Source organism: Colletotrichum abscissum, assembly GCF_030869225.1.
Source record: "Colletotrichum abscissum strain IMI 504890 chromosome Unknown Scaffold_17.1, whole genome shotgun sequence".
NCBI classification, from domain to species: Eukaryota; Fungi; Ascomycota; class Sordariomycetes; order Glomerellales; family Glomerellaceae; genus Colletotrichum; species Colletotrichum abscissum.
Window position 1 is genome coordinate 725,479 of NW_026850065.1, and position 26,965 is coordinate 752,443.

Here is a 26,965-nt window from a genome sequence, read left to right on the forward strand (position 1 = left end):
TTGCCCGTTAAGAAGCGAATGTTCCTACTAGTTCAGATCGACTAAGGTATACAGTAGAACAGTCACATTGGGAAACAAAGTGTGAAGTATTAACATTGAACAGTAACAGAGGTATTGCCGTGGTTCAAAGACGGCCACAAGCTCAGCCCTGCCAATGAGCGATGGATGCGGGGAAGATGAGGAGCCTCAAGTTTCCTACGCTGTAATTTGTACTCGTTCATCTCTTCTTAGTACTCATATGTGTCGGCAACCATATATCTGACTGGATCCTCATTGCATGACAACCAAGTGGAAACACTTAGCTCATAGTTCCGCGTTTGCTATCTGGCATCGCACCACTCGCAGCAATAGATAACTGAGCTACTGCCATCCCCTCATTCTCCCCACCCTTAACCGGGATCCTTCGGCGACGGAGTCGGCCGCTGCAACGTTGCAAGTCAACCTGGCGCCGAACGGCTGAAAAGCACCTGAAAGTGTTGTTGTAAAGTGACAAATTGAGATAAAGGTCTTCTTGAGACAAGGCATTCGAAGCAATTCCCTCCAGCTCGAAGGCACTCGATCAAAGACACTCACGCAAAGATGACCGCCTCCGGCCTGCTTGATCGCCTCAACCGAGACGGCTTCGTCGTCATCCCTTCAATCCTCACCGAAGACCAACTCAAAGACCTCCGAAGTGCCACTCAAAACGCTACAGCACTGGCCCGCGCCGGAAAATGGCCAAACGTGCGGACGCTGCCCAAGCAGTTCCCGCCGTGGCCGGTCGCCACCCCGGAAGCGCCCCCGGACGGCATCTGGGGCGTCCAGGGGATGATGCACCCCGACATGCCCAATAACGCCGCCTTCATCAAGACGTACTTTTCGGATGCCGTGATTGAGCCTACGAAACAGCTGCTGCAGTGCACCGATGACGATCTTGTCATGGAGCTGTTCAATTTGCTCATACGGCCTGATGAGGACTTTGAGCTGCGGTGGCATAGAGATGATATCCCCGCTACTGCTACCGCCGAAGAGGAGCTCGATCGGCTCAATAAGCCGGCTTATTCGGCGCAGTGGAACCTGGCTCTCTACGATGACAACAGTCTCATCGTCGTCCCAGGCTCGCATACCAGAGCCAGGACAGACATTGAGCGCAACGCTGATCCTTATGAGAAGGAGATCCCTGAGCAACTATACGTGGAACTCAAGGCAGGCGACATTGTCTTTTACAACAACAATATCCTTCACCGCGGCGCATACGTTGCGAATAAAGAACGCATGACACTGCATGGGAGCGCGGGACATGTCAACGGGAGCACCCTCCGAGCCCGCAATGTATTGCAACATGGGCTCAAGGGCTGGGTGGATAAGGTTGATTTGGGCGTGTTGGATGAGAAGGAGAGGGCGAGGGCTGAGAACATGCGGAGAATGCTGGTTAAGCTGGGCGAGGAAGCGGGGGAAGTGGGATATTCACTCGAGGGGTAGTGAGATAAGGCCGTTATGGATCTTCTTACTAAAGACAATCAAATACATGCGCGAGTTTACTTCCGAGGACAAGAAGTCTTGGGTGATTTTGTTCTGGACCAGTCGAGCGGTGTGTAACAGGCCGGGCGGTGAATTGGGCGAGTTCGACCGGACTCTGCCCGGGTCATGTGTGGTGGGCGCTTAGCTGTGTGTACCCGTGACGGGGCGGAGTGAATCAGACTGGAATCCCATCTCGATGATAATTAAGAGGCGCTACCGGCGTTATATCGCTCTGAGGCCCCAAGCAACGTCATTTCTCAAAAAAGAATAACAATACGCCAACTGACACTTCCTGCACTGAAAGGTTGTTTCATCTCAAGTTTCCGTCTTCCATCTCGAAAGCTCTGGGGAAGGAGTGTCAGTGGTCTGTGCACCATTGGATGCCTAAGTAACAAGGTGTCAGTGGAACCCGTGAGCTTTTCCCGTCCTGCGGCCAAATCCGGGTTTGCCAACCATCAACCGACTCTGTCGGCAACATCTGCGTCAGCCTCAACCACCTTCAAAACCACCCCTCCTCCTCCTTCTCGAACCCGTCCAGATCAATACCCCCAAAGGTCTGCACCCGGCGACAATGCTGCCCTCATCGGTGCGGCGCGTGGTCGCTTCGGCGCCGCAGTCCCCTCTCGTCGCCTCCCTCACCACCTCCGCTCCGAGAGCGGCGACGGCCACCATCACCCTTCAGCAGAGACCCGTCGGTGGCCACCAGAGACGATGGTCCTCCTCGAGCCCCTCGAACCCGAATAACAACGGATCCAAGGACATTCCTGCCCAGGGCCAGTCCGTCCATGCCTCGACATCATCGAGCTCCAGCAGCAGCGGCAAGGCCAACGGCGAGAAGCGGAAACGAAAGAGCAAGGACAGCGCCGATAGGGAGGCTGCGCAGAAGCTGCCCAGCGTGCCCAGCACACAACATCTTTCCCAAGAAGGTGTGTAGCTATGCGGAATCTGGATGTTGTGGTAAAACTTGCTAACTAAACCATGCGCAGCTCTCGGCTTGTCAACCTTTTTCTCGCTGCACCGGCCGATATCTGTGACCCACAGCATGCCCAAGTCAGTGACGGAAGAAGCCTTCGCCGCCATCTTTAAGCCCCGGAGCAGGGCGAACAAGGTCACCGACGTCATCTCAACACTATCGCGGACGACCGACGACCTCGAGGGCGCCATGGCCAAGATGACCATCGGCCACCAGGAGACGGATGCGTCAGGCGAGCCCGTCCAAAAGATCGACTTCAAGAACCCCGACGGCACCGAGTCGAGCGTCTACGTCCAGCTCAACAGCATGGCCGGCCAGTTCGTCCCCTTCCGCCCTCCCCCGGCCCCCGAGGCCATGGGCGAGACCGCCGACGCCGCGACATCCCACGCCGCCGCCGCCGAGTCCGCCGTCGAGGACCTCCTCGACGAGACCCCCCACCACCGCGTCTACAAGGCCATGTTCACCATCGAGGAGACGACCGACGCCGACGGCCAGGTCCAGGTTCTCGCCCACAGCCCCAAGATCATGCAGGACGGCGGCGACGCGCCCCGCTCGTTCCTCGAGCGCATGGCCCTGCGCCAGATGAAGTTTGACGAGGCGCAAGGCCACGATACCATGCACGCCCTCAGCGTCAAGCGCCAACGCAAGCTCAAGATGAAGAAGAAGAAGTACAAGAAGCTGATGAAGCGCACGCGCAACCTGCGCCGCAAGCTGGACAGAATCTAAGCTCGGCTTTGGGGGGGTTCGGTTGTTTGGTTTTGTATATAAAACAAGCAAAGCCCCGTCGGTCTCTTATTTTCTCACGTCCTTGTGTTTTTTCCTCCTTTGGACTCGGCTTCTACCACTCGAGCATATCTGGGAAAGACGCGGGTGTTTTTTTCTCCTCATAATTGGTGTTCTCGGCCGGGCATTCATCGCTGATGGTATTTCATCTCCTTTTCGCGACTGTGCACACATTTCTCGGGCTTCATATAGAGAAGAGAGGGGATAGCTTTGCATCAGATAGCAATCATCCAACTGTTTGCATCCAGAGCCATCACTCATGACCGTGCCGCGATACCTACTGAGAGCGAGACAGACGCAGGATCCGGGGACGCTAGAAACATGAAGAAGGAAAAAACGGAGACGGAGAGATATCATGTACAACAAAAAAGTGTATTACTAGTTCCATCAAACGGAAATAACTCAAGGCCTTCACAGCCCCTTTTAAATTCGTCTACCATACCTATTCTACAGTATTCGTACACCAAACCATCTTCTGAGTGACTGGCAGGCCGTTAATTTTTAAAGATCGTCCGAGGGGGTGTGGCGTTCCCAGTCAGGGGGCGTGACTATAACGAAAAAGTTGCGGCACCCCACCAAGACGCACCCACCTCGAAAGCCCACCGCCCGGCAGAAAATGTTCTCTCCGCCAAATTTTTGGGAATTTCCTCGACGTCTGAGAGCTGGTTTGCGCCGACCCGACTTCTCAGCAAGCCCGCCTTCTGCCAATTTTCCGCCTTCACTCCCCCTCGTCCCTCCTCCCCTGCGAGCTCTGTTCAAGATGTCGCGCAAGGCAGTGTGAGTTCTCGTTATGATATGAACCCCTACATGTATTTAATTGCTGACTTTAATCCAATACAGAGACCAGCGGATCCCGAGTCTCATTAGCAATGGGTACCAAGAGAAGAAGCGCAGCTTCTTCGTGGTGGTCGGTGACCACTCCAAGGATGTCATTGTCAACCTCCACTACTTGATGGCTAGAAACATCAAGCAGAACAAGTCTGTGTTGTGGGCGTACAAGACCAAGCTCTTGGGCTTCACGAGGTGCGTCTTCCGGCTCGAGCAGGGCTCACTTACACAGTAGACACGGAGAAGCTAACATGCCGACCACTTCCTCGAAATCCAGTCACCGAAAGAAGCGCGAGAACAAGATCAAGAAGGAAATCAAGCGCGGCACCCGCGAAGCCAACGACTCCGACCCCTTCGAGCTCTTCGTGTCCCTCCACAACATCCGCTACGTCTACTACAAGGAGACGGAAAAGGTCCTCGGACAGACGTTCGGCATGTGCATTCTGCAAGACTTTGAGGCCATGACGCCAAACATCCTCGCGAGGACGATCGAGACGGTCGAGGGCGGCGGCCTGGTGGTCCTCCTGCTCAAGGGCATGTCCTCGCTCAAGCAGCTCTACACAATGTCCATGGACATCCACTCGCGCTACCGCACCGAGGCGCACGACGACGTCGTCGCCCGCTTCAACGAGCGCTTCATCCTCTCCCTGGGCGGCTGCGACTCGTGCCTCGTCATCGACGACGAGATGAACGTCCTGCCCATCTCGGGCGGCAAGGGCGTCGTGAAACTCCCGCCCACCGACAAGGACCTCAACAAGACAGAGGCCGAGCAGGAGCTCGAGGACATGAAGGAGTCGTTGCAAGATACCCAACCAGTCGGCTCCCTGGTTACCCTCGCCAAGACGACCGACCAGGCCAAGGCGCTGCTGACGTTTGTCGACGCCATTGCCGAGAAGACTCTTCGGAGCACCGTCACGTTGACGGCCGCCAGAGGTCGCGGAAAGTCGGCGGCCATGGGTGTCGCTGTTGCGGCTGCTGTCGCGCACGGGTACAGCAACATCTTCATCACATCTCCGTCCCCGGAGAACTTGAAGACGCTGTTCGAGTTCGTCTTCAAGGGATTCGATGCGCTCGGATACGCCGATCACGCCGACTACTCCATCATTCAGTCCACGAACCCCGACTTCAACAAGGCTATTGTCAGAGTCAACATCCACCGGGCGCATCGCCAGACAATTCAGTACATCAGACCTCAGGATGCCCACGTTCTCGGACAGGCGGAGTTGGTCGTCATCGATGAGGCTGCCGCTATTCCCCTGCCTTTGGTGCGCAAGCTCATGGGCCCTTACCTGGTCTTCATGGCCTCCACGATCAACGGTTACGAGGGTACCGGTCGCTCGCTGTCGCTGAAGTTGATCAAGCAGCTCAGAGAGCAGTCAAGACCTGGAGCCAAGACCGGTGAGGACACAGAGGTTGCCGACAGGACGACGGGCAGAGCCTCCAAGGATCAGGGCTCGAGCCAGTCCAGCCGGTCCCTCCGCGAGATCACCCTGTCTGAGCCCATCAGATACGCCCAAGGCGACTCGGTCGAGAAGTGGCTGAACAAGCTTCTCTGCCTGGATGCCACCCTCCCCAAGGCAAAGGCCAGCGCTCAGGGGTGCCCCGACCCTTCGCAGTGCGAGCTGCTCAAGGTCAACAGAGATACCCTCTTCTCCTTCCACCCCATCCCTGAGAAGTTCTTGCAGCAGATGGTCGCCCTCTACGTCGCCAGTCACTACAAGAACTCTCCAGATGATCTCCAGCTGATGAGTGACGCCCCCGCCCACGAGCTCTACGTCCTCATCGCCCCGACATCTGACGGCAAGCTGCCTGAGCCCCTGTGTGTGATCCAGGTCGCACTGGAAGGAAAGATTAGCAGACAAAGCGTCATCAACCAGTTGAGCAGAGGACAGCGCCCCTCCGGTGACTTGATCCCCTGGCTCGTGAGCCAGCAATACCAGGACGATGAGTTTGCCTCTCTCTCCGGCGCCCGCGTCGTGAGGATAGCGACGAACCCGGAGTACGTGTCCATGGGATACGGCACCAAGGCCCTGCAACTCCTGACCGACTTTTACGAGCAAAAGTTCACCAACTTGTCCGAGGACGCCGACCTCGCCATGGAGGAGACCCTTCCCAGAGTTACGGACGCAGAGCTGTCAAACACCTCTTTGCTCGCGGACGACGTCCACATCAGAGATATCAAGAAGCTACCGCCGCTGTTTGCGAGATTCTCCGAGATTAGGCCCGCTGCCCTGGACTACGTCGGTGTCAGCTATGGTTTGACGCAGCCACTCCACAAGTTCTGGAAGCGCGCCTCATTTGCGCCCGTTTACCTCCGGCAGACGGCCAACGACCTGACGGGCGAGCACACGTGCGTTATGATTCGGCCTCTGGAGAACACCGGCGCCGACCGGTCATGGCTTGGTGCCTTCTCCCGGGACTTCCAGCGTCGTTTCCAGTCTCTGCTGTCGTACCAGTTCAGGGAGTTCCAGTCAGTCGTTGCGCTGAGCATCGACGAGTCTGCCAGCATTGGCGCCAAGCTCGACGGCACTGAACCCACGGCCCTGACAAAGGTGGAGCTCGACAGGTTCCTGACGCCATTCGACTTGAAGCGTCTCGAGTCGTACGCCAACAACATGCTGGACTACCACGTCATCCTTGATCTCGTTCCCACACTCGCTGGCCTGTACTTCACTGGCAAGCTCAAGGGCGACATCAAGTTGACTGGTGTCCAGCAGGCTATCCTTCTTGCCATCGGTCTGCAGAGGAAGGACATGGACGTCATCTCCACTGAGTTATCCCTGCCGTCGTCGCAGTTGCTGGCTATGTTCATCAAGATCCTCCGCAAGATCACAACGCACTTTGGATCCCTGGTCAACGCCGCCGTTGAGGCTGAGCTGCCTAGTAACAACACCATTGGTGTCAGCCGGGAGAACGCTTCTGGGGTACACGACGATGAGGTTGTCGACAAGAAGTTCGTTCCCCTCGAGACATCTCTCGAGGACGAGCTTGAGGAGGGAGGCGATGAGGCTTTGGCTAAGCTTCGCAGGAAGCAGCGCGAGCTCATCGACTCCCTGCCGCTTGACCAGTAAGGCCCCTTTTCTTGATTGCGTAGCTTTGAGAGCACTATACTGACATAAACTCTTAGTTATGAGGTTGACGGTGACGCTCCTGCCTGGGCCGAAGCAGAGCAGGCCGTCAAGGACGGCAAGACCGGCGTGGTCAGCGTGAAGTCGGCCAAGGCAAAGCGCAAAGCCGGCCCGACGGCAGCCGAGATTTACGACGAGGCTCTTGGGGAGAAGAAGCACAAGAAGGCCAAGAAGTCCAAGAAAGACAGGGACTAAGTAAAGATACAGGTAGGAGGGGAATAAGTGACAGAGGAGGCATAAACAAAAGTGTAAAAGCATCTTTACTTACAGGGTGAAACGGGTATTTGTCCTTACTTGGGCGGCCTCTATGCGGAGTTGGCTTGGCTTTGTTTTGTTAACAATTTTAAGAAATTTTAGACTTCTTGATTCAAGCATAAATGGACGGTGATGTCCTCCTCTTTCCGGATGGAAGTGTTCAGAGACTGGACGACATCTTAGATCAAGTGACTGGCCGGTCAGTCGTGATGACCCGGCTCTGATGTGATTCTTGTGATTTCCAAGAAGGAAGGGACGAAGATGATGGAAAACATAGACACCTTCCCTTCCTCTGCCCTCCTTCCATCTTCAACATCAAGGTCGCTCTTTCCTGCGTTGTCTGCTGCTCTTCCTCTTCTCAGAGAAGGTACCTTCCACCTCGACAAACTCGTGGCAACCACCTATTGTCATCTGACGACAACACCTCGACGATTCCCATTCTCACCATTTCAAGGCTTCGACCGGAAATTGCTTCCTCCTTTTCCATACCCTCGAGACCGCAAATCAACCACTCGCCTGCTCTTTTCCCCGCCGTACAATTAATACACATCACCGAAGCACCAAGTCGCAGGTCACCCACACCATCTCTCGCCATCACAACCCCCCAAACTCGAACCGAGAAACCATGTGTACCGAAACCATTGCCCTCTGCGAAAGCTGCGGCCTCCACAGACACATGCACTACCACCGCTGCACAGCGTGGCTCTGGTCCTACCGCCAAATCAAATGGACCTTCACCACCCCTCTCTCCTCGACCCCGAAACCCAAAAACTGCCCCTTCCTCGACGGCGAGGTCAAGACCGAGATCCTCCCGGGCAGGTGTCCCAACGCGACGTGTCCAGGCCACAAGCTGAAAGACGCCCTCGACTCACAGGCGGCCGCGGACAGGACGTTGGACAGAAGAACGGACGAGCAGAAGATTGACGCGCAGAGGATCAAGATGGGGCTTAAGAGGCGACCCGGGCCGGTGCAGGCGTTCCGGGAGCCGTTGGAGGTCGGGAGACCGCATCAGAATCGGGTGCCGGTTGTGATTACGGATGGGAGGCCCGATGAGGGACTGGGAGTTGTGAGAGGACGGGGGAAGCGGGTGGAGGGGATGGGGATGGCGGAGATGGAGACGGAGGGTGAGGGGGCTATGGGGGCTCTGTCGCCGGGTCCTGCTGCTAGGGTGCCTGTGAGGAGACATAGGACGTTCCATGGTCCGATGATGAGGCCGCATTGATGGGTGTTGTTGAGACACATGGCGGGCTCATCGATTTGACGGCACGATACTACGAATTACGAGGGATGGGAAATGAATCATGACCAAACGGACTGGGGAGGGACTGATAACGGGGACTGATAATGGGAGGAAGCGTCTATACTATAGCGCTGATCGGAAGAGTTTCTCTTCACTCTAATAATGAGCGCCGATTTCTCAAGATCACGATGTTCTCTTAAAGGTGTGAAAGGTGTTGATGGAGTCGTGGTATCGTGTAAGACGGTCGTCGCCGCACATCAACCGAATTGTCCAATCACAGCCAAGGCCACCGCTAAGAATGTTTCCAACTACTCGATAAGTTGGTTCCTGCATCGCGGCAAACCGGCAAGTCAAGTCCGTAAGCCCAGGCCCCAAACAGCGCGAATCAAAGCCTGTTTTCATCGCGCGCTTCCCCCCCTGAACTTTGTATTTTGGAGAAGCCAATCTTGGGCAGTGGGGTTCATTCCCCCTGTCGACGGTCGACCATCCACTGAGAAGCTCGAAGGATTCACGTCTGGCCTCCGCGCGACCTGGGGGATCAACCAACTTTTTTATGCTAAAATCCCGCCCCGTTCGTCCCATTTGTGGTTCCTGTGTAAACATTGGACCATTCCCCGTCCTGTCATCCCGTCTCGTCTTCCTTCTCGGTTGTCAACTCAACACCTCTCTCCCACACGTTGAGTCGTTGAATCCATTCATTTGGACGAGAGTTTAGGATTGTCAATTGACTCTCTGTCTCTTCCTTGACGACTAGACATCACCTTCGTTTCTGAGCTCTGACGAAACTCCACGCGCTCGATTGCTTGAACCCACCGGAATCGAACCACTCGCTCGTCCCTTGAAAGGTCGTGACGCTCTCACCAACTCTCGATCCACCAACCTCTCTCCCAAACCCTCAACATGCACACGTCCAACCTCGCCCCGGTGGCCTTCGCTGCCCTCTCCCTCCTCCTCAATCCCGTCGCCGCCATCCCCGCTCCCGTCCCCGTCCCCGTCGCCGCCCCCGAGCCAACCCTCGTCGCCCGCGCCGATGTCATCGCTCCCACCGCCGCCTGGATCAGCGTCAACAACAAGGGCGTCCCCACGACCGTCACCCCCGTACCAACCACAATCTCCGGCACCGCGACCTACGCCTCCGCCGCCCCCAACGCCTTGACGGGTAGCGTCTTCACCCTGACCGACTGGCACCTCGTCAAGGTCACCACCAGCACGGGCACCCCGCCCGTCGCCACGGCCGACAGCAAGAGCGGCGCGGGGGCCTTTGCGCCGTGCAGTAACACCAAGGGGGACTTTTCGCCCTTTTGCGATCCGAACAAGGGGAGCACGCTTTATACTGATGGGACCTACTATGGTAAGTCAAACACCGACTTCTGAAACTCGCCTCTCCCCGTACAGGCGATGAAAGTAGCATATCGAATATCAAACTGACCATCCCATCTTCCAGTAACCTGGGACCCCACCGTCCTCATCAAAGGCAACAAGACCAACGTCAACGTCAAAATCCAAGGCAAATCCGTAAACGGCACAACGGTAGGCGACATCGTCCTCAACGCCGACACAGACACCACGAACCCGGCCTCCTACGGCTACTACGCCTGGACCGTCTCCTCCAGCCTCATCCCCTCAGGCCAAGACAACGCCACAATCGAGCTCCTCATGTCCTACACCGTCGACGGCACCGCGCAGGACGCCATCACCGGCCCGCAGGTCCTCGTCGCCAAGCGGCCAGAGTGGCACCCCGAGGCCGCGAAGATGCCCAAGGGCGCGGAGCTGTACATCGCTCTCCCCACCGTGTTTGGGTTCATCATCATTTGCGTCGTTGGCGGGTGTATCTGGAACCGGCGGACGCGCAAGATCGGGCTGGGGAATATCATGAGCCGGTCGAGACACGGGTACGGTGTCGGTAAGTCGCGGGCGCAGAGGCTGGGGGCCAAGGTTAGGCAGAGCGTGTTCCACGGCGGGCGCAAGGATCGCGGGATTCAGTTGAGGCAGCGGGAGATTAGCCCCGATGGGTATGTGTACCGCGACGAGCCGCTGCCTGATCAGCAGCAGAGGCAGCATACTGGCGGACTCAACACCAATGGTGGCGGTGGTCTCGGTCATGCGAGGAGGGATAGCGATGCCCTGGGAAGTCTTGCGGGAAGCCCGGTTTCGGCTACGTTCCCGCACCATGAGCCCCAGGGTGGTAATGCTTTCCGGGAGGAGATGAGGAGGCAGGAGAGGGAGAGGTACTGAGAGGGACCATGAACTTTCAGAGGCATGCCATTTGGCGTGCTGCCGAGAGGAAGCTGTGTTGTCCGGCGAGGCTACCACAGGGGGTAGGTAGTAGGCGATGACGGAAAACATGAGAATAAGTATCACGATATAGACGACGCAAGATTCAGAGATGAGCTGGTTTGGAGCTCACCTTCGACGTAATATGTAACAATAATGAAACTCATGAAGAATCTCAAGGCCAGTGGCTTGATCCAGTGAGATTGTGACCGGTGTCATAAGGTGCTATATTGCTACTAGGGAAGTACAATCAGCTTATGTAGTCAACCGCCTGAGGAGGGGACCGGTGAAAGACATCATAGAGTCGCTCTTTCACGTCTAGCAGTCTTGCAACAAAATCTTCTTTTTTCCAAGCCATGAGATGAAGGTTCTTTTCGAAGCAAAGCGCGAGCTTTCATACATTCCTAAGCCCTACTGAATCTTCAAACGAAGGGCACGATAGGGTCGCACATTCACATCTAGCAGTCTTGTAACATACATCTTTTTTTCTTTCATCTCAGGTTGTAAAGCGGACATTCAATTCTAGGCCAAGTTCGATTCTCTATCCTCTCCTTATCCTTACACTCGGGCGCTATCGCTAGAGATAGCGCTAATAACGAGGACTCCAAGAATGCCCACATCATGCCTTTTTCCTTTATCTCATCACTGTCCATATCTCACATACGCCGTATGGAATATGTTAAAGATAGTAACTATTGCTAGAACCTGCGAGTACTATACGCATCGTCTTTGGTCTAGAGGTATAGGCATCTTGGATTGCAAAGGACCCGGGCTGTTGTTAAATCGTTAGTGACACATATGTCAGTCACGGGAATTGACCAGTACCTTGGCATCCAGGGATGTGGTCTGTCTTGCTTGAGTTCAGAGGTACGCCCTGGATATCTTAGTTTTTATAGGAGCCCGTCGTTATCAAGCACATCGTCAGTTACGAATACGTCAGTAACGGAAAATAATCAGTATCTCGGGATCCTATCCGCATGAACCACTTTCTCGTTGTCTCAATTGCTTGGTTTAAAAGCATGAGCATCTTGATTATCTGAGGCAATCTCCAGATACCAAGATAACGCTGTAACAGCTATAAACATGGATCCGAGAGTATGACCTACAGCAGGACCAGCGGTCGTACTGAACCTCCGTGCGCAAAATGAGACTCTAGTAGACGCGAGTAGCTCGTCCAGAACCATCTTGCTTGTGAAGATTCTTGTGAAAACACCGCTTTTCCAGCCAGGGGCAACAAGAACCCGCCAGGTGAGGAAGAGTACCAATTCGACAATTGTTGCGTATGGGAACGCCATGATTGTCGTCTATCCAAGTAGACTGTCTTCATCTTATACTACTTGCTTCGAAAGCAGAGGCCCTTAATCCCTATAAGAGCTACCCCGTCGTCGTCACATATATAATTAGTGACGAATACGTCAGTCACGGGAAACGGTCGGTAGTACCTTGATATCCAGGGATCTGCTTCAATCTTGATCCAGAAACATATTCATCCTGATTTTATGAAGTAGGATCACAGAACCATTGGCCTCATCCCATGTGCATCACTCGCACATGTGTGGGTGCTGCCGCTGACCTTGCTCCCATCTCAATATTTTATAGTCGTTGCGGCGTTGTCTTTTAGACCGGTCAGGAAGACAAAGAGGCATTCTGCTGAAGATCCCGATAAAGCAGGCCCTAAGACCACGTCTCCCTCAACCTCCTGCATATCACTTCTCAAACGACTGGACAGGCGGGCGAATGAAAGGTCATATCGGCATGTGAATTCATAAGGTTTAATGACGGCGTCGCTACTGAACTGAGACCTCCCGATGTCTCCATACAATTCTGGTCCTCCGACGGGTCCCCATTTACTCTCTTGATACCATCAGAAGCTGTGCAGGTGCCAGCACTTTACTTCTTGCCAGAGCTACCGGAGCTTCCACTGCCATAGCCGGACGAGCTTCTCTCGCCGCCGGGAGAGGTGTAGGTTGAGCCGCCGTTGCCATCGTTGTAGTAGGTGCTGCCGTTGGGGTTGGAGTAGTAGTAGGATCCGTCACTTGAGATGTGCTGGTCAGCTTTCTTTCCTTGATATCTCGAATAGGAAAGGGCAAGACTATCTAACTTTATGTGTTGCCTGTGGCTTGCAAGAAGCTCTCATGTGCCTTCCCGCAGGACCCATGTCAAAGCTCCAAAGTCGAGTCAGGCAAGGACATGTGATTGCATCGTTTCTCCTTCTTATTGCCCGTTATGCGCATACCTGAACACAACCAAGTTTGTAGCGTAGAGAAGCAGCGACGAAGGGCAGCACGATGTTGGTGTATTGCTTTTCCCCGACAAGATAAGCGTTTGTCCACTTTCCCCCGCTGCCAGCCAAGCTGCCACTTTTGGTGACTTGGTCTGGGATCATCCTGGTCCTTGTCGATGCTTGGGTGGATCTCATATCAAATAGGCAAACATCTTAGTTGACAGAAGAGCCTAGTGATCATGTCCAAAGAGACAAAATCAGAGGGACTGCGATTGAGAACTTGGGAATGGCTTCTAGCTTGCAGAGCATATAAGCAGTAGACTACTCCCAGGCGCGTTGTCGATGAATCGATGTGACCGGTAGTCGAGTGAGGTGGGATGAGAGCCAGAGAACCCCTCACTCGCACAGCTAGCCCCCACGTTTCAGGGATCAGCTTGCATGGAAAAAGCAAATGACATCCCTCAAGCACCAACTCACTTGTTGAACTCACGCGCCTCTCGTTCCTACACTTCCGAACCGAAACCAGATTTCATATGCTACCGCATCTCGCTACAGGTATCCCAATTGCGCGTAAACCCCTAAACAACATAGTACCCATCCCATTAGAGGCAAAGAAGAAAGAGTCCAGCATCCCAATTCCAACAAATATAATCACCTAATCGCTCCGTCGTCACGCATTACAATGTTCTCCCTTGTCGTTATTTCATTCCAACACTTGAACCAAGTCAGTCACAAAGCACGCAAGGTGCGGAGTAAACACCCCCAACTCAAGGTAAGGTTCCCTCAAAGCTTACTTTTTGCCGTACCCGGAGCATGTTCGGTATCCGCTGGCCGAGGTGTACGGTGAACCGCCGTTGCCGTCGTTTTCATACCTCTCACTCTTGGGGGTCGAGTAGTGAATTGAGCCGCTTCTATCCATCGTTTAGCAGGATTCCGTCAGTCTCTCGGGTTTTGGCCTCCTCTCACGCCCCGCGCAAGACGTACATCCCCAGATGTTGGATCGAAGACTGGGCGAGGATGATCAACAGTAAGAATGATTGATACTCACGCGCTGGGATACTGGTATGAATTCGGGTTCGCAGAGCTGCTGCTGCTGCTGTTTCCGTAGTCGCGAGCGCAGGAGTAGTTACCCTATTTATTCCCCCCCGCAGTGAGTATTTTGCTACTTTCACGAGAACCTCGGATTGGCTTTGGGTTCTCAAATTACCTGGCTGTTGCTCTTGTACGAATACCCCTTACTGCTTGGCATATTGTCGATCTTGGGGAGAAGGGGGGGCGGTGGGTTCTGTTCCTTATTTTCCGAATGCTTCTGAGTTGGAGTTGGGCCGGGGAAGAGGAAGATGTCGTCGGGCCTTGGTTTACTGTTTTCGCTTTTGACACAAAGTGGAGATGGGAAGAAGCAGACGAAGAAGGCGAACTCAAGTATAAGAAGAAACTCTCACTCTCTCTCCATTTCACGGCACATGGTACGAGATACAGATCAAGGTACATAATGGGCTGATCATGGGCGATGCGTGGCTTGAAACGCCTGCGCTACTTCACCTTACCCCGCCCCACGGGAGCTCATTGGAGAAAGCCCATAGTGAGACTTTTTTCACTCTCTAATAATTCCCGTGCCTTTACGAGTCGGGTCCATTGACAAGTTAGGATGGGATGGATGGTGGGATGGGGGTGGGAACGGACGATGCGGCAAAAAAAAGGACCAACGAGTGGATGAAAAGGAATGCTTTGGGCAAGGCGTCAAGCGTTCGAGCCGCATACCGCATGGTTCCTCGTGGGTCGAGCGAGGCGACACTCATGCGCTGGCGAACAGAAGTGTCTCTGCATCGTTTCTTTGGGCGCTGGATTTTCTGGGGCATTAGGTATCGGTAGGACCAGTCGTTGGGTATTTTAAGCTTCATGTGGGGGTCGGTGGGCTTGAGGCCTTTGGGGGGGAGTGGTGAGTTGGAGGAGTCTGGTTTCTGCATGAGCAGACTCTTTGGATGAGAAGGAGTCCGAGATGTGGAGGGGGGCGAAGGGATGACTTGGATTCTGCAGCGAAGATTACTTGAGTTAGGTACTAGGCAGGGAAAAACACGGGGGTACCTGAGCTCAGGAAGCTTCATAGAAACTTGGGACGACACACGACCACATTCGCACTCCTCGGTTTTTGAAGAGGGAAACAGCGGCTCTTTGAATAATAACACTGCCTCCACGCTGACGTCTTAGCTCGGGGTGGTAGTGTAACAAATATCAAGGAACAGGAAAGACATTAAGAGAGAGCAGCTGTGACCGCAAGGAGTGCAGATCCGGGAAAGCCCGGCCATATGTAGGGGACCGACGGACGCGGTCAGGGGCATATATCTCCGAGATCTGCTTCGGTCGACTCGGATCTGACTCCGAGGCGATGGGAGAATACCACCCTTTTTTGTCTACAATGATTTTAATACGCTTGAATTCAAAAGTCTATTTTTTCGTGCTTTTTGCCGGCATATCTAGTCTAGAGGCTCTTCTATATCATTATGCGGCTCACAAATAGCCCATTCACGACTCTTCTTTTTTTTTCCTGAGTTTAGAGGTGATGATCTAGTCAGTTGGAAGGGTCCTTGGGGTCGCCGTCCTCGAGCTCGGCGAGGTACTTCTCGGCGTCCATGGCAGCCATGCAGCCGGTACCGGCACTGGTGATGGCCTGTCTGTATCTCTTGTCCTGGACGTCACCGGCGGCGAAGACACCCTCGATGTTGGTCAGCGGCGTGCCGGGCTTGGTGACGACGTAGCCCTCCTCGTCGGTCTCGAGCTGTCCCTTGACGAGCGAGGTCGCGGGCTCGTGGCCGATGGCGTAGAAGAGGCCGTTGGCCTCGAGCGTCTCCTCCTCGCCCGTGACGGTGTCCTTGACGACGAGGTGGCTCATGAGGCCGTCGTCGCCGCCCTTGATCTCCTTACCGGCCGAGTTCCAGCGGATCGTCACCTTCTCGTGGCCCTTGAGGCGCTTGGCCATGATCTGCGAGGCGCGGAGGACGTCGCGGCGGACGAGGACGGTGACGTGGGAGCCGTACTTTGTGAGGTAGAGGGCCTCCTCGGCGGCCGAGTCGCCGCCGCCGATGACGACGAGGTGCTTGCCACGGAAGATGGGGACGGCGCCGTCGCAGACGGCGCAGGCGGAGACGCCGTTTTGCCAGTACTTCTCCTCGCCGGGGAGGTTGAGGCGCTTGGCGGAGGCGCCGGTGGCGAGGATGACGGCATCGGCGGTGTGGGTGGTCTCGGGCTCGAACTCGGTCGAGTACTTGAAGGGGCGGGAGGAGAGGTCGAGGTTGGCGACGGTGTCGGAGATGATTGTGGTGCCGAAGCGCTCGGACTGGGCCTTCATGTTGTCCATGAGCTCGCCGCCCATGATGCCCTTGGGGAAACCGGGGAAGTTCTCGACGTCGGTGGTGGTGGTGAGCTGACCGCCGGCGGCGATGCCGTTGGCCATGAAGCCCTCGTAAAGGACGGCTGGAGGGGAGAAGTATCGTCAGTGAGATGGTCCTGGAGTAGGGGGGACGGGAGGAAGTGGGAGGAGGCTTACGCTTCAGCTCAGCGCGCGCCAGGTAGACGGCGGCGGTGTGGGCAGCAGGCCCAGAGCCAATGACTGTAGAATGAGGTTAGCAAGGCGCATTGCAAGATTTGAAGCCATCACGGCTTGAGAGGCATGTTTGTCTCTGCTGTTCGGCAGGAGGGGCAACAATGCAGGAGCGGAGAGTCGTGACATACTGACAACCTTGTTGTGCATTTTGCGGGCACTTGACTTTAAATCAACAGGGTTCGTAGAGTTCTTCTTGAGGGATGTGGTGGCTGCGGCAAAGGATAGACCAGTGGCGCTTGAGCGAAGGATTGTTCGTCTAAAGGTTGAAGAGAACAGTTTGGCGGTGATATGCGCGTTCAGGAACACGCACTATCCTCTCCAAAAAATGGCGGGGTATCAGAAAAAGAGAGATATATGTACAGCAAGAGGGGAGGAGGGGGTGCCACAGACTCACAGTACGCCAGGGGGCGTGTGAGAGAGAGGAGGGGTGGAGGGGCAAAACGAATGGAAGGGGGCAGGACGGCGACGGCGACGGGGTTTGCTTCCAATCAAGGCTTGGAAACTCGTGGACCGCTATCGTGACGGCAGACGCGGGATGGTAGTGGTAGCACGGAGTACAGACAGTGGTTCTGCAGCAACAGCACAGCTAAAATGATTTCTAATGGTGGTGGCCGGGATCTGGGAGACTTGATGCGTTGCGCTGCTGGTGGTGGTGGATTCCAGAATTCCAGAAATTTTTAATCGGGGCCTGCCGCACGATTCAGGGTGCATTTGATAGCGTCTTGTCAGACGGCCAAGCCAAACCACATGTGGTCTGGATGCGTGATCGGAGTGCTGTTTCTCTGTCGTGATTGTGTGGATTACCTAAGCACCGAGTCGCCGACTCCCCGTTCCGTCGGTAGCCCCCACTTGCCGAGGCTCTTCCGAGTGACGCAACTCGGCTCCGAGCCACAAATCTGCTGCACGGTGTGCCGTGTACCTACCTTAGGTACCTCTCTCTCTTCGTCTTCTCGTGAATTGTGGACTGAGGTGGTCACCGGTGTCGGGAACTTTATATCTACAAGGGTTCTCATGCTGCTGGGAATCTTATCAATCGCATCAGCAATAATTTGGAATTGTTGACGTCAATGAAGCTCCTGCCTCATAAGACTACTGTCTGGATTGGAGTCAAGGCCGTTGTAGTCGGCGATATTCCCCCAATCGTTGCGTTCAAGTATTTAAAATTATCGCGCACGCGATCAGAAGGATGAGTCAATATTGCGCCATGAATTCTTTCCCCCGAAGATACCTTACTCATTTGCTTCATAACCTCAACCACGCCACATGCTTCTCTGAGTTGTTTCCTCACAGCTACGAGTCTTACGTTTCGCAAGTGCGCTTGCTCGGGAATATTTCTGACTTACTAATCACTCAAGCCGAGTGAATTAGAATTACCAAGATCTCTCAACGCATGCTCAACCTCCTCCGAGAACGTGTATTCAATATCTTCTTTCAGATAGTGAAGATGCTCCTTCACGTCGACTAATTCACATCCATCATTCTCGACATCTTCGAATTTCAGAAACGACTATTGCAATCTGACCAACAGTTCTGCATTGCGACGAAGAACACTAAGTCAATCAAGGAAACTGCAACTGTAGGCGAACTCTTGGTGACAATCTTTGGTACATCAAATCCAGCCTTGCAATATACTTGCACCTTAGGCAAGCATCACGAGAGCGACCTCAGATCGATGTTTTAACCACTTGTCATAAGATTTAAAGTGTATACAGTAAGAGTCGGCTACAAATACGGCCGCCGTTGGATAAATGTCGCTATTCCGGCCTTTCCCCTTCCCAAAGGCCAAAGGCACCCATATTCCACGCACCCAATACCCTACGCATCTGGCAGCCCAGAAATTACAACACCACTGACAAAATCCTTGGCGTGCCCCTGCGTATCCATCTTACCAGTACCATTCTTCAGGTAACAATACTCCCCCGGCAACTTAATCATAGCAACAGACCGACAATACCCTCCCGCCTTGACATCCCCGCTGGCGAGATTACTCCCGTACGCCTGGTTATGCGCCGCACACAGCGCCATACACTCCTCAAACGTCGAGACGTACACCTTGAGGATATCGTACAGAGCCGGATTTCCGTACGCCGCGCCCGAGGGGTAATTCACCTCGCAGAGCTGGCGGAAGGTCTGCGTCGAGTACCCAGAACCGATCTTCATCGCGTTGCCGCCGGCGTCGGTGGGCGTGTAGGTCGTCGTGTTGATACTCGGGCAGCCTCCGTCCGTTGGCGCGGAGCGGATGCCCGTCGGGATTGAGCGCGCGGTGGATGAGGTGGCTGTCGAGCTGGAAGATTGGGACTCTGTGCCTGAGCTTGCGCTTGAGGTTGTAGGCGCCGATTGCGAGCCTGCTGTTGCTGAGGCTGTTGAAGACGGGCCTCTATATGGACATTAGATTCAGTCAACTATGTTCTCGTCTTGCTCTAGTAAGTGGAAGAAACAGGTGAACTTACGCTGACACCGCCGAACTGTTGGCCTTTTGCGCCGCCAAACCCCCCGCCACACCGCCGGCGATACCCCCCGCAAGAACAACCACCAGCGCAATCACCAGGCCCCAGAAGACAGGCACCGTCAGTCCGAGAACGCGCCGTCTCTCTGGCGGCGGCGCGTCTGCCGCCGCGGCGGAAGCATACGCCGGGTGATGGGCCTGCGTGATTGTCGTCCACGTCGACTTTTCCAACGGGCTCTGGAACTCGGAAGGGTCGTACGGGATCGGCGCGGTGGAGTACCGGCTCGGTGCCGCTTCGAGGCCCGGCTGGTCTGGCGCCGTCGCCTCCGCGTGGGGACGGTATTGGATTTGATCGGCCATTCCTAAATCCTCTGTCGTTTTTCTCTTCTTTCCTTTTTTTTTTCTTTTTTTGGCTCCGATATCCTGCCAGGAGAGTTGAAAAAGGCGAGGCGAACGCGCACGACGATCACAGATTGAACGGAAAGAATGGCATCAAGGTCAAAAGAAAACACGAGCAAAAAATGAGATTGGGCTGCCAGCCGAGTACTTGAATAAGAGCTCAGCTCGCAAGGGTGAACACACCGTCAGACCCCGGCTACGATGGTACTGTAGGCGGCAACCGAGCTTACCATGCAGCGCGCCACCTGGGGGGTTCGCTTTTCACACGATGCCTCATTGAGCAGAGAAACCCATGTACGAACAAGCTTGTTTTGGGGATTGGGGACAGCACGAGCCTTACCTTCCCTTCTCCTGAGACAATTCTCTGTCTGCCTCCCTCGTGGCAAGCGCAAACGCGACCGCCCGGCGACGCCACGTTCCATCCCATGCAATTTAGCCTCAGCCCTAAAGCGCGAACAGTGAGAAGGGGGACGAGAGGAGGGGGGGCCAAGCGTATGATGAACGCTTCATGTGCAAGCTGTCGCGACGGCAGGAATCCGTCTACGGATACTAACGAACCCTTTTCGAAACGGCGCCCGATGGTGATGGTGGTGAGGGCGGGTGAGCGGTGGTTGGCTGGCCTTGGGGTCGTAGCCGCCGGGGCGCCTGCGTGTGCTTCGCCTCGTTGGCGCGTCAACCGAAATAACTCTTGTCTAGCCTGTGTCTGAGCTGAATCGCAACTGCAGCTGTATAGAAGTCTGATTTGGTTGGAAGTGATTCTCGTGGTCGAGTTGTAATTCGCGGTAATTCGGGATTTCCGAGGTTGAAATAACGGGCGACGAGGAAGAGATTGAACTTTTCCATGGGAGTTAAAATGATCCGAACAGGTATCTTACCTTGAACAATCATCGCCCTAGATGGAAGCAAGACGACTGATTACAACGACCGCGCCGATTTGGCAACCAACGATGTCCTTGGACATGTGATTGAAGCTTACGATGAAACTCTTTCACAACAGTGTCTTTTGCATCTTCTCAGCGATCTTTAACGGCTTCAGACTTACTTAATATTGGTATAACTTGAGAGTCGCCATGTACCATGGCTCTCAAGAACATATCTTAATTTCCATCCGCCGAACCCTACCAGGTGTCAGATTCGACAAAATTGGATGACGTGACAGACTGAATCATGTATCTTGAGCGATAGTGATCTGGGAACATGGGAGGTGGCCTATCGGCCAACAGGATCTAGTGCACAGTCTTGAAAAGAACTACAGAGTCATGGATTTCATAGCTATGGCTACGTAGATAACCTTCCAGTTTCAGGGCCTGCGGAACCCATTTCTACTCGAATATTCACCCTACCAACCCCTCCAGCCACCATCAAGCCTCGAACATCAAGAAAGCTCATGTCTCCTATCATGGTTACTAGACATCTCGTTCGGCACAGGCTGTTCGTGAACCTCAACCGGCACATATGCCGTCCGCTCCGACTTAGCCCACGGCGACGACGGGCCCGTCCCGGAAGAATCCACCTGGCTCGACAGCGCCGCCCTCGTCTTCCTCTTCTCGCGCAACAACATGACGGTCAGCGCCGCGATCGCCAGCGCCAGCGAGGTGCCGATGCCCACCCCGATTCCCGCCGCCGCGCCCGTCGAGATCCCGTTGCTACTACTGGACTCTGCCGCGGTCGCGGAACACGTGGCGGCGGCCCCGGTGCTTTGTCCTGCTACTGCCGCGGTCGCGGTCACCGTCGTCGTCGCGAGGTCGCCGAGGTCTGATTTCAGATACTCGTTGAGCAGCATCCGGCCCGCGGGAACGCCAAAGGTGTAGTTTGCGCAGTTGCCGGAGTTTTGACATGCGAATTTCTTGTCGCCGCATAACGCAACACCGCAATGCCGACCGGGAACTATTTTATAAGTCAGCCCAATGACGAAACTGAAAGTACCGAAACTCCACACAGAGGATACTCTCAGTTCCTCCCTTCACAAAAGAGGATCTTACCTCCGCCGGTAATCTCCTCCTTGTCGCAGTACTTCGGACACCCGCTCCTCGACCAATTCTGATCCGTACACGCGCCGCGGTAGAAGCTCAGCTCCGTCTGCGAGAAGCAGAGGCCGTTGCTCATGCAATAATGATTCTGGAAGCAGCACGCCGCGACCTCGGTACCGCCGGCGACGGGACAGGCTACCGCCTGCGTCGCCTCGACGCCGTTGGGCCAGTAACACCTCTGGCCCGCCACCGCCGTGACCAGCGGCACCGTTGCGAGGAGAAGCCGCCATGGTAGCAGCGGCAGATGCATTGTCAACGATGGGTGCTGCCCCGAGCAATCCTGAAGAAAGGTGAGAGAGAGTTTTCGGCACGACGGGGAAGAGAACGCGAGAAAAGCATTGGTTTGGGGCGGGACGGAACGCTGCGATTAATAACTCGCAACTCCATGCAGGCACAACGGCTATGCTTCGATTTCCTATGCCCCAAGCTGGGCATTCAAGGTCACCTTGAAGCCAGGGTTCTAGAGACATGCAGCGCTTGGCGACTGATTTTGGGGGTCGAGGGATTCGAATCCCTGACCAGCCTTAGACGCCTTGAACGAATCACGCCGCACACGGGCTTGGCTAGACGGGTTTCGCGCCGTATGGAAATGACCGCAATACAAGACTCTCCCAGCGCAGCTGCCATTCACTTATATGGTGTAAGGACTGCCCAAACTGTTTCGTAGAGGAGCGCTATGTGAAAGGTCTGCTGCAAACACCTGCAGGTCCCTCTCCACCAGCTCCACGGATACCAAGGGTTAATTCTGTTGCCTTGCGGCCCTTGCCGGAATGGCTGCGATCGTCATCGATCCCCTCATCAGAAAGAGACGGCTTTCACAGGGGTCGTCTTTTACGAAACGCAAATTGGGAATAGCTCAAAAAGGAAAAAAAAAAAAAAAGCATAGAGATAAGCTTGTTGCAAATCATAGTCAACCATCTCGCTACGCTAAGTGACGTGCTCATTATAATCAACCCCTCCTCCGTCTCGTCGCCCGGACTATCATACAGCCCTCGCTCTGTTTACAGATTTCCATTCCATAAAACAAGCCGCAATGGCCGAAATGGCAGCCAATGGAATCGCAGCAGTAAATACCACGCGGAGAGCATCATTATACACAGAAACCATCATCGGGAGCGCCTCAGCCGGCACAACCGTGCGGAACGCCGTCACCCCGGCCCCGATCACTGCCGGGATATCTACCCCGGGAGCCGAAGCCCGCAGCAAGTGATCCTGAAACAGCGCATTCCCGATAGACACAAAAACGGCTCCGCCCAGCGCCTGCGACGCCACGACCGCCGCCATCCCGACGGGCACCTCGTCCGGCGGCAGCACGGCCTGCACGGCAGTGAACCCTTGCTGTATAGCCATCCCGAAACCCGCCGCGACGAGGATCTCGAAGCCGATCCAGTGCGGCGTCGGCGTGTCGGACGAGAGCGCAAGGAGCTTGCCGCACCCGGCTGTCGCGATCATGCCTCCGATTATGGCCGGGGCTGGGGGGTGACCCACGACGGAGACGAAGATGCCTGCCAGGAGGGAGAAGAGGGCTATCGCCGCGACGTAGGGGAGCATGTCCACGCCGGAGGATACGGCGCCCTCGCCGCGGACCGCTTGGAACCAGATTGGGAGGAAGTAGAGGTGGATGAGGAGAGCCCCGTACGTGGCGAAGGCTGCGACGCAGGAGGCGGCTACAGTTCGTTGGGTGATGATAGCTGGTGGGAAGAGCGCGCCCTCCTGTTTCCACCACTGCCATGCCACGAAGACGATGGCCGTTGCGCCGGTGCCTGAGAGGAGGCCGATGATTTTTGTGCTTGACAAGGCTTCGCCTTGGGTGATGTACTGGAGGGCTAGGAAGAGCATTATGCAGGCTCCGAGGAGGAGTACGTTGCCTATCAGGTCTAGGTCAAGAATCTTGTTGAGGAAGGTTTTTTGGTGTTGCGGTTCCTGCCGAGGGTGGAAGAAAAAGAGAAAGACGATGAGGGTGAAGCCTGCGATGGGGAGGTTGATGAAGAAACACCATCGCCACGTCTGGGAAGGGGGTCAGTCACTTTCTCTTTTTTTTTTCCTTTTTCTTTTGCGGACATTCGGAACTGCGGGATCACTCACGACAAGGTCAGTGAAGGTACCTCCGAGCAGAGGACCGACCGTGGCGCCGAGGCCGAAGCTGTCGTTGCATAAGCGTCAATACGTCTTGAACTTCCCTCTCTTTGGATGGAGGTTTCTTACATCAATCCGACGATGGCCGTACAAACCGGCCGCACTCTCACGGGGACCGCCGTTGCGATAATAACAAAACTCCCAGTGAGGACCCCAGCGCTTCCAAAGCCAGCCACGGCACGGCCAACGATGAGCGCAAGAGAGTCGGGGGCGAGGCCACAGATGAGCGATCCAGCAAGGAACATGACTATGGCTAGGACGTATGCCCATTTCACGGAGAAAAGCGAAAAGACTCTGCCAAATACAGGCTGGAAGGCGCAGATCGTGAGGAGCTGAGCTGAGCCGTACCAGCCGATGTCTGCGGTGGATTGAAAATCTGATGTGATCTGCGGTATGGCCTGGTACTGTCAGTTTGGGAGGTTCGTCAAACGAAATGGCCACTTACGGTTGTGAGAAGAGTTCGATCTGCCGAGATGGACAACACCGCGAGACAAATCCCAACTACCAGAACCGCAAGCCGCCATCCTTCTACCCATTGCTCCCCTTCAACCTGGTCGCTCAAAGACGGCGACATCACGGCGCCCTGCTTCTCCGCCCTCGCCATATCGAGATACGTCACTTGGCGCTGGTAGTCCCCGCCATCAACATCGTCAATACCCGGCTCAAATTGTCTTGTGAAACGGCTAATCCGAGCATCAGTCTTGCCAGGATGTCTCTGTTCCGTGACAGGCGTGAGACCCTGCTGCCCAATCCCCCGCGGCTCACTACTTGATGTAGACCCGTGGAGAGATGGATGGCTCGCGAGGTGCCGAAGCTGCGGGGCGAAGATGGACGAGATGATTGACACGGACTCGGATTGCGGTGATGAGGAGGCGTTTCGTTCTACGTCGTCTGTTCTAGAGAGCATACGTGAGTCTGAGACGGTGTGTGACGGGACTCTCTTTATGGCGAAGGGGGACGCGCTTTGGATTTGCGTGGGCGAGATCGAGTCTTCGCTAGGGATCATGCGTACGGCACCGGGTTGTCGCAGAGATGATATCCGTCGCGGGATCGGTGGCGGTCGTGGCCCGTCGGTTAGGGTAACTGAGGATCTGATGGAATCGTGGCGGCGGCATTGGTTTTCATTGTAGAGGCTCTGATATGCCATCGAGAGTTCGCTGTTCCTCTTGCGTGTCTCTTCGTCTGTCACATCCGTCGCCCTCTTCGCCACGGTTCCAGTGGCAGAGGAATGGTCCTGTGATAGGCGAGCCCTTTCTTCCCATTCTTCCGTCACGGATTGTGGCAGAATTTCCTCCCCATCGTTGTCATTCTCCTCTGAGTAGGATGAACGTAGATTGTCGTCGCGGCCAGGTAGTGGAGTGGCGTGGGAGTGTATGACTGAGATTCGCGAGCGCTCCTCGCCGAGGAACTCTGAGGATGGCCTAGATCCGAGTGAGGGCCTTTTTGTCTTGGGTGCACCGCTTCCAGCTACGGGCTCTCGCTTTTCGGCATCGTTTTCCATCTTCTTGTCATCTCGCATCCTGGAAGAGCTTTGGAAGCTAGTGTATCGGACGGCACAATGATCTGTGTACTTGATATTTGGGTAGGTTCCGAGTTCAGAAAAGAGGTGCTGTTGGGCATCGCAGGTCGACCACATATCTTAAAGCTACCGCCTTCTGCTTAAGAGGAGGGGCCAGAAACCACTCACATTTCGATTTAGCTTCATCACTAGTTCGTACCCTGCAGTTGATTGACTGTCTAGATCATCGGCGGCGCCCGAAAACACTGGTAGAACATCCTCAGCTGCGCGCGAATTTTCATTAGCTCGATTTAGGAATAGCCTCGCGTTGAACGTACTTACTACCGAGGCGTTCTACGGAGTCGCTGAACGTCAGACCCCAAAGTGATGGGCTGAACTAGCAAGCAAGACTGCCCGATGTCGGTAGGTATGGGTCTGTAGAGAGTATCGGTTGTGAGACAGGAGGCAGCATGCCATGTGGCTCACGGGCAAGACTGGCACCGCTTGCCAGATCAAGGACTAGATCGGCCAAGTTTCAGTGCCATTACTAGCACACCATTTCTGACAGCCATCGTCTTTTTATGAACCGCGGGGATCCCCCGATAGAACCATGGGGCTGGTGAGCTGTTGTTGAGGATCGAACAAAGCACAAAGCAGCAGCCGAAGGGGCGCTAGCACATGGTGAGGGGAAGTGTGGCGGAAGAGGGTGCCATTCGCGGCGCCGTCGCCGTGGAATTCCAAACTAGACGGAATACCGGGGCCGATGTCTTTGTTTGTCGGGACCGAAGACAATGAACTGGGATGGGAACTTGAAACATGGAGTCCAGAGATGGCAGTTGGTGGCCTCGTCATTATCGGAGAGAGATAGGACTCTGCAAATTCATCGCTTGCTTGGCCTATCCGTGCAGTTGCAGTGCTTTTCGTCCACGGGATGAATCATGGGAGTCTTGTGTATCCGTTTGTCGTTTCGGGTCAGCAGTGGGGGCAGACTTCGATGCGGTCTTGGTGATGAATCAGAGTCGAGGACAGTGGGTGTTTAAACGAAATATCAAACATGTTCCTTGTGGGTTATAGGGAACAATCAACCAGCTTCTCGTCAGTTACAGAAACAAAAAGGACTTCTGCTCAGAAGCTTAAGATGGTTATACCCCTAATCCTGAAGTGCAGCGCTACCGTTTTCTGTAACTTTTGCCTCCAAGTCCCCATACAGGCATCTCTTCTTTTCTGAACTCATTTTCTCTTATCACTCCATTGTTTCTTCATCGTCGACATTGACCTTGCTCTAGTCAGGTAGCTAAGGGATTCTGCTACGCCGTCCCTTTACTAGTGGCTGGTATTATCACGATTGCCCATGTCTCATAAGCCATGGCACCTGCTTGTTTCTGCCAGTTTACTGGATTATTGATCATGATCTTGGTGTGGGAGGTTGAAAGAAGTTCAGAGTTGAAACAAGGGGAGGCTTGCCCGCGCTTCGCCACTTTGATGCTGCCCACCTGGAGCAAGTCGTCCTGCTATCGGCACTTAGGCCAAGAGCTTCATGGGTTGAACTCATCGCAAATACAACATATGCTTGGCAAAACTGAAGATACCTCCAGCTTTCATTGCACGTGATGTCCGTCAATTATCTCACTCCGGACTAAGGCGCACACC

At 54.8% G+C, this 26,965-nt stretch overlaps 11 protein-coding genes across 11 annotated transcripts; 5 read left to right on the forward strand and 6 right to left on the reverse strand.

Annotated features, from left to right (window-relative positions):
* Positions 1-579: 579 nt before the first annotated feature.
* CABS01_07907 (phytanoyl-CoA dioxygenase) lies at positions 580-1,461 on the forward strand (the record flags this gene model as incomplete). Its single annotated transcript, XM_060541269.1, has 1 exon — positions 580-1,461. The coding sequence occupies one exon, from the start codon at positions 580-582 to the stop codon at positions 1,459-1,461; it is 882 nt and encodes a 293-aa protein (XP_060402769.1).
* A 610-nt stretch (positions 1,462-2,071) lies between these two features.
* Positions 2,072-3,199, forward strand: CABS01_07908 (uncharacterized protein; the record flags this gene model as incomplete). Its single annotated transcript, XM_060541270.1, has 2 exons — positions 2,072-2,426; positions 2,487-3,199. The coding sequence occupies 2 exons, from the start codon at positions 2,072-2,074 to the stop codon at positions 3,197-3,199; spliced, it is 1,068 nt and encodes a 355-aa protein (XP_060402770.1).
* A 673-nt stretch (positions 3,200-3,872) lies between these two features.
* CABS01_07909 (uncharacterized protein) lies at positions 3,873-7,407 on the forward strand (the record flags this gene model as incomplete). Its single annotated transcript, XM_060541271.1, has 4 exons — positions 3,873-4,033; positions 4,097-4,279; positions 4,362-7,151; positions 7,212-7,407. The coding sequence occupies 4 exons, from the start codon at positions 3,873-3,875 to the stop codon at positions 7,405-7,407; spliced, it is 3,330 nt and encodes a 1,109-aa protein (XP_060402771.1).
* Positions 7,408-8,092: 685 nt separating this feature from the next.
* CABS01_07910 (uncharacterized protein) lies at positions 8,093-8,689 on the forward strand (the record flags this gene model as incomplete). Its single annotated transcript, XM_060541272.1, has 1 exon — positions 8,093-8,689. The coding sequence occupies one exon, from the start codon at positions 8,093-8,095 to the stop codon at positions 8,687-8,689; it is 597 nt and encodes a 198-aa protein (XP_060402772.1).
* Positions 8,690-9,607: 918 nt separating this feature from the next.
* On the forward strand, positions 9,608-10,942 carry CABS01_07911 (uncharacterized protein; the record flags this gene model as incomplete). The annotated part of the gene is made up of 2 exons (XM_060541273.1): positions 9,608-10,058; positions 10,152-10,942. 2 exons carry the CDS (start codon positions 9,608-9,610, stop codon positions 10,940-10,942), a joined length of 1,242 nt encoding a protein of 413 aa, XP_060402773.1.
* Positions 10,943-12,828: 1,886 nt separating this feature from the next.
* Positions 12,829-12,966, reverse strand: CABS01_07912 (uncharacterized protein; the record flags this gene model as incomplete). Its single annotated transcript, XM_060541274.1, has 1 exon — positions 12,829-12,966. The coding sequence occupies one exon, from the start codon at positions 12,964-12,966 to the stop codon at positions 12,829-12,831; it is 138 nt and encodes a 45-aa protein (XP_060402774.1).
* A 1,029-nt stretch (positions 12,967-13,995) lies between these two features.
* Positions 13,996-14,454, reverse strand: CABS01_07913 (uncharacterized protein; the record flags this gene model as incomplete). Its single annotated transcript, XM_060541275.1, has 3 exons — positions 13,996-14,116; positions 14,254-14,336; positions 14,413-14,454. The coding sequence occupies 3 exons, from the start codon at positions 14,452-14,454 to the stop codon at positions 13,996-13,998; spliced, it is 246 nt and encodes an 81-aa protein (XP_060402775.1).
* Positions 14,455-15,774: 1,320 nt separating this feature from the next.
* CABS01_07914 (thioredoxin reductase) lies at positions 15,775-16,953 on the reverse strand (the record flags this gene model as incomplete). The annotated part of the gene is made up of 3 exons (XM_060541276.1): positions 15,775-16,676; positions 16,750-16,812; positions 16,935-16,953. 3 exons carry the CDS (start codon positions 16,951-16,953, stop codon positions 15,775-15,777), a joined length of 984 nt encoding a protein of 327 aa, XP_060402776.1.
* Positions 16,954-18,621: 1,668 nt separating this feature from the next.
* On the reverse strand, positions 18,622-19,612 carry CABS01_07915 (uncharacterized protein; the record flags this gene model as incomplete). The annotated part of the gene is made up of 2 exons (XM_060541277.1): positions 18,622-19,183; positions 19,257-19,612. The coding sequence occupies 2 exons, from the start codon at positions 19,610-19,612 to the stop codon at positions 18,622-18,624; spliced, it is 918 nt and encodes a 305-aa protein (XP_060402777.1).
* A 1,414-nt stretch (positions 19,613-21,026) lies between these two features.
* CABS01_07916 (uncharacterized protein) lies at positions 21,027-21,931 on the reverse strand (the record flags this gene model as incomplete). The annotated part of the gene is made up of 2 exons (XM_060541278.1): positions 21,027-21,538; positions 21,634-21,931. 2 exons carry the CDS (start codon positions 21,929-21,931, stop codon positions 21,027-21,029), a joined length of 810 nt encoding a protein of 269 aa, XP_060402778.1.
* A 731-nt stretch (positions 21,932-22,662) lies between these two features.
* Positions 22,663-25,453, reverse strand: CABS01_07917 (major facilitator superfamily transporter; the record flags this gene model as incomplete). The annotated part of the gene is made up of 4 exons (XM_060541279.1): positions 22,663-23,688; positions 23,767-23,824; positions 23,887-24,221; positions 24,263-25,453. 4 exons carry the CDS (start codon positions 25,451-25,453, stop codon positions 22,663-22,665), a joined length of 2,610 nt encoding a protein of 869 aa, XP_060402779.1.
* Positions 25,454-26,965: the final 1,512 nt, after the last annotated feature.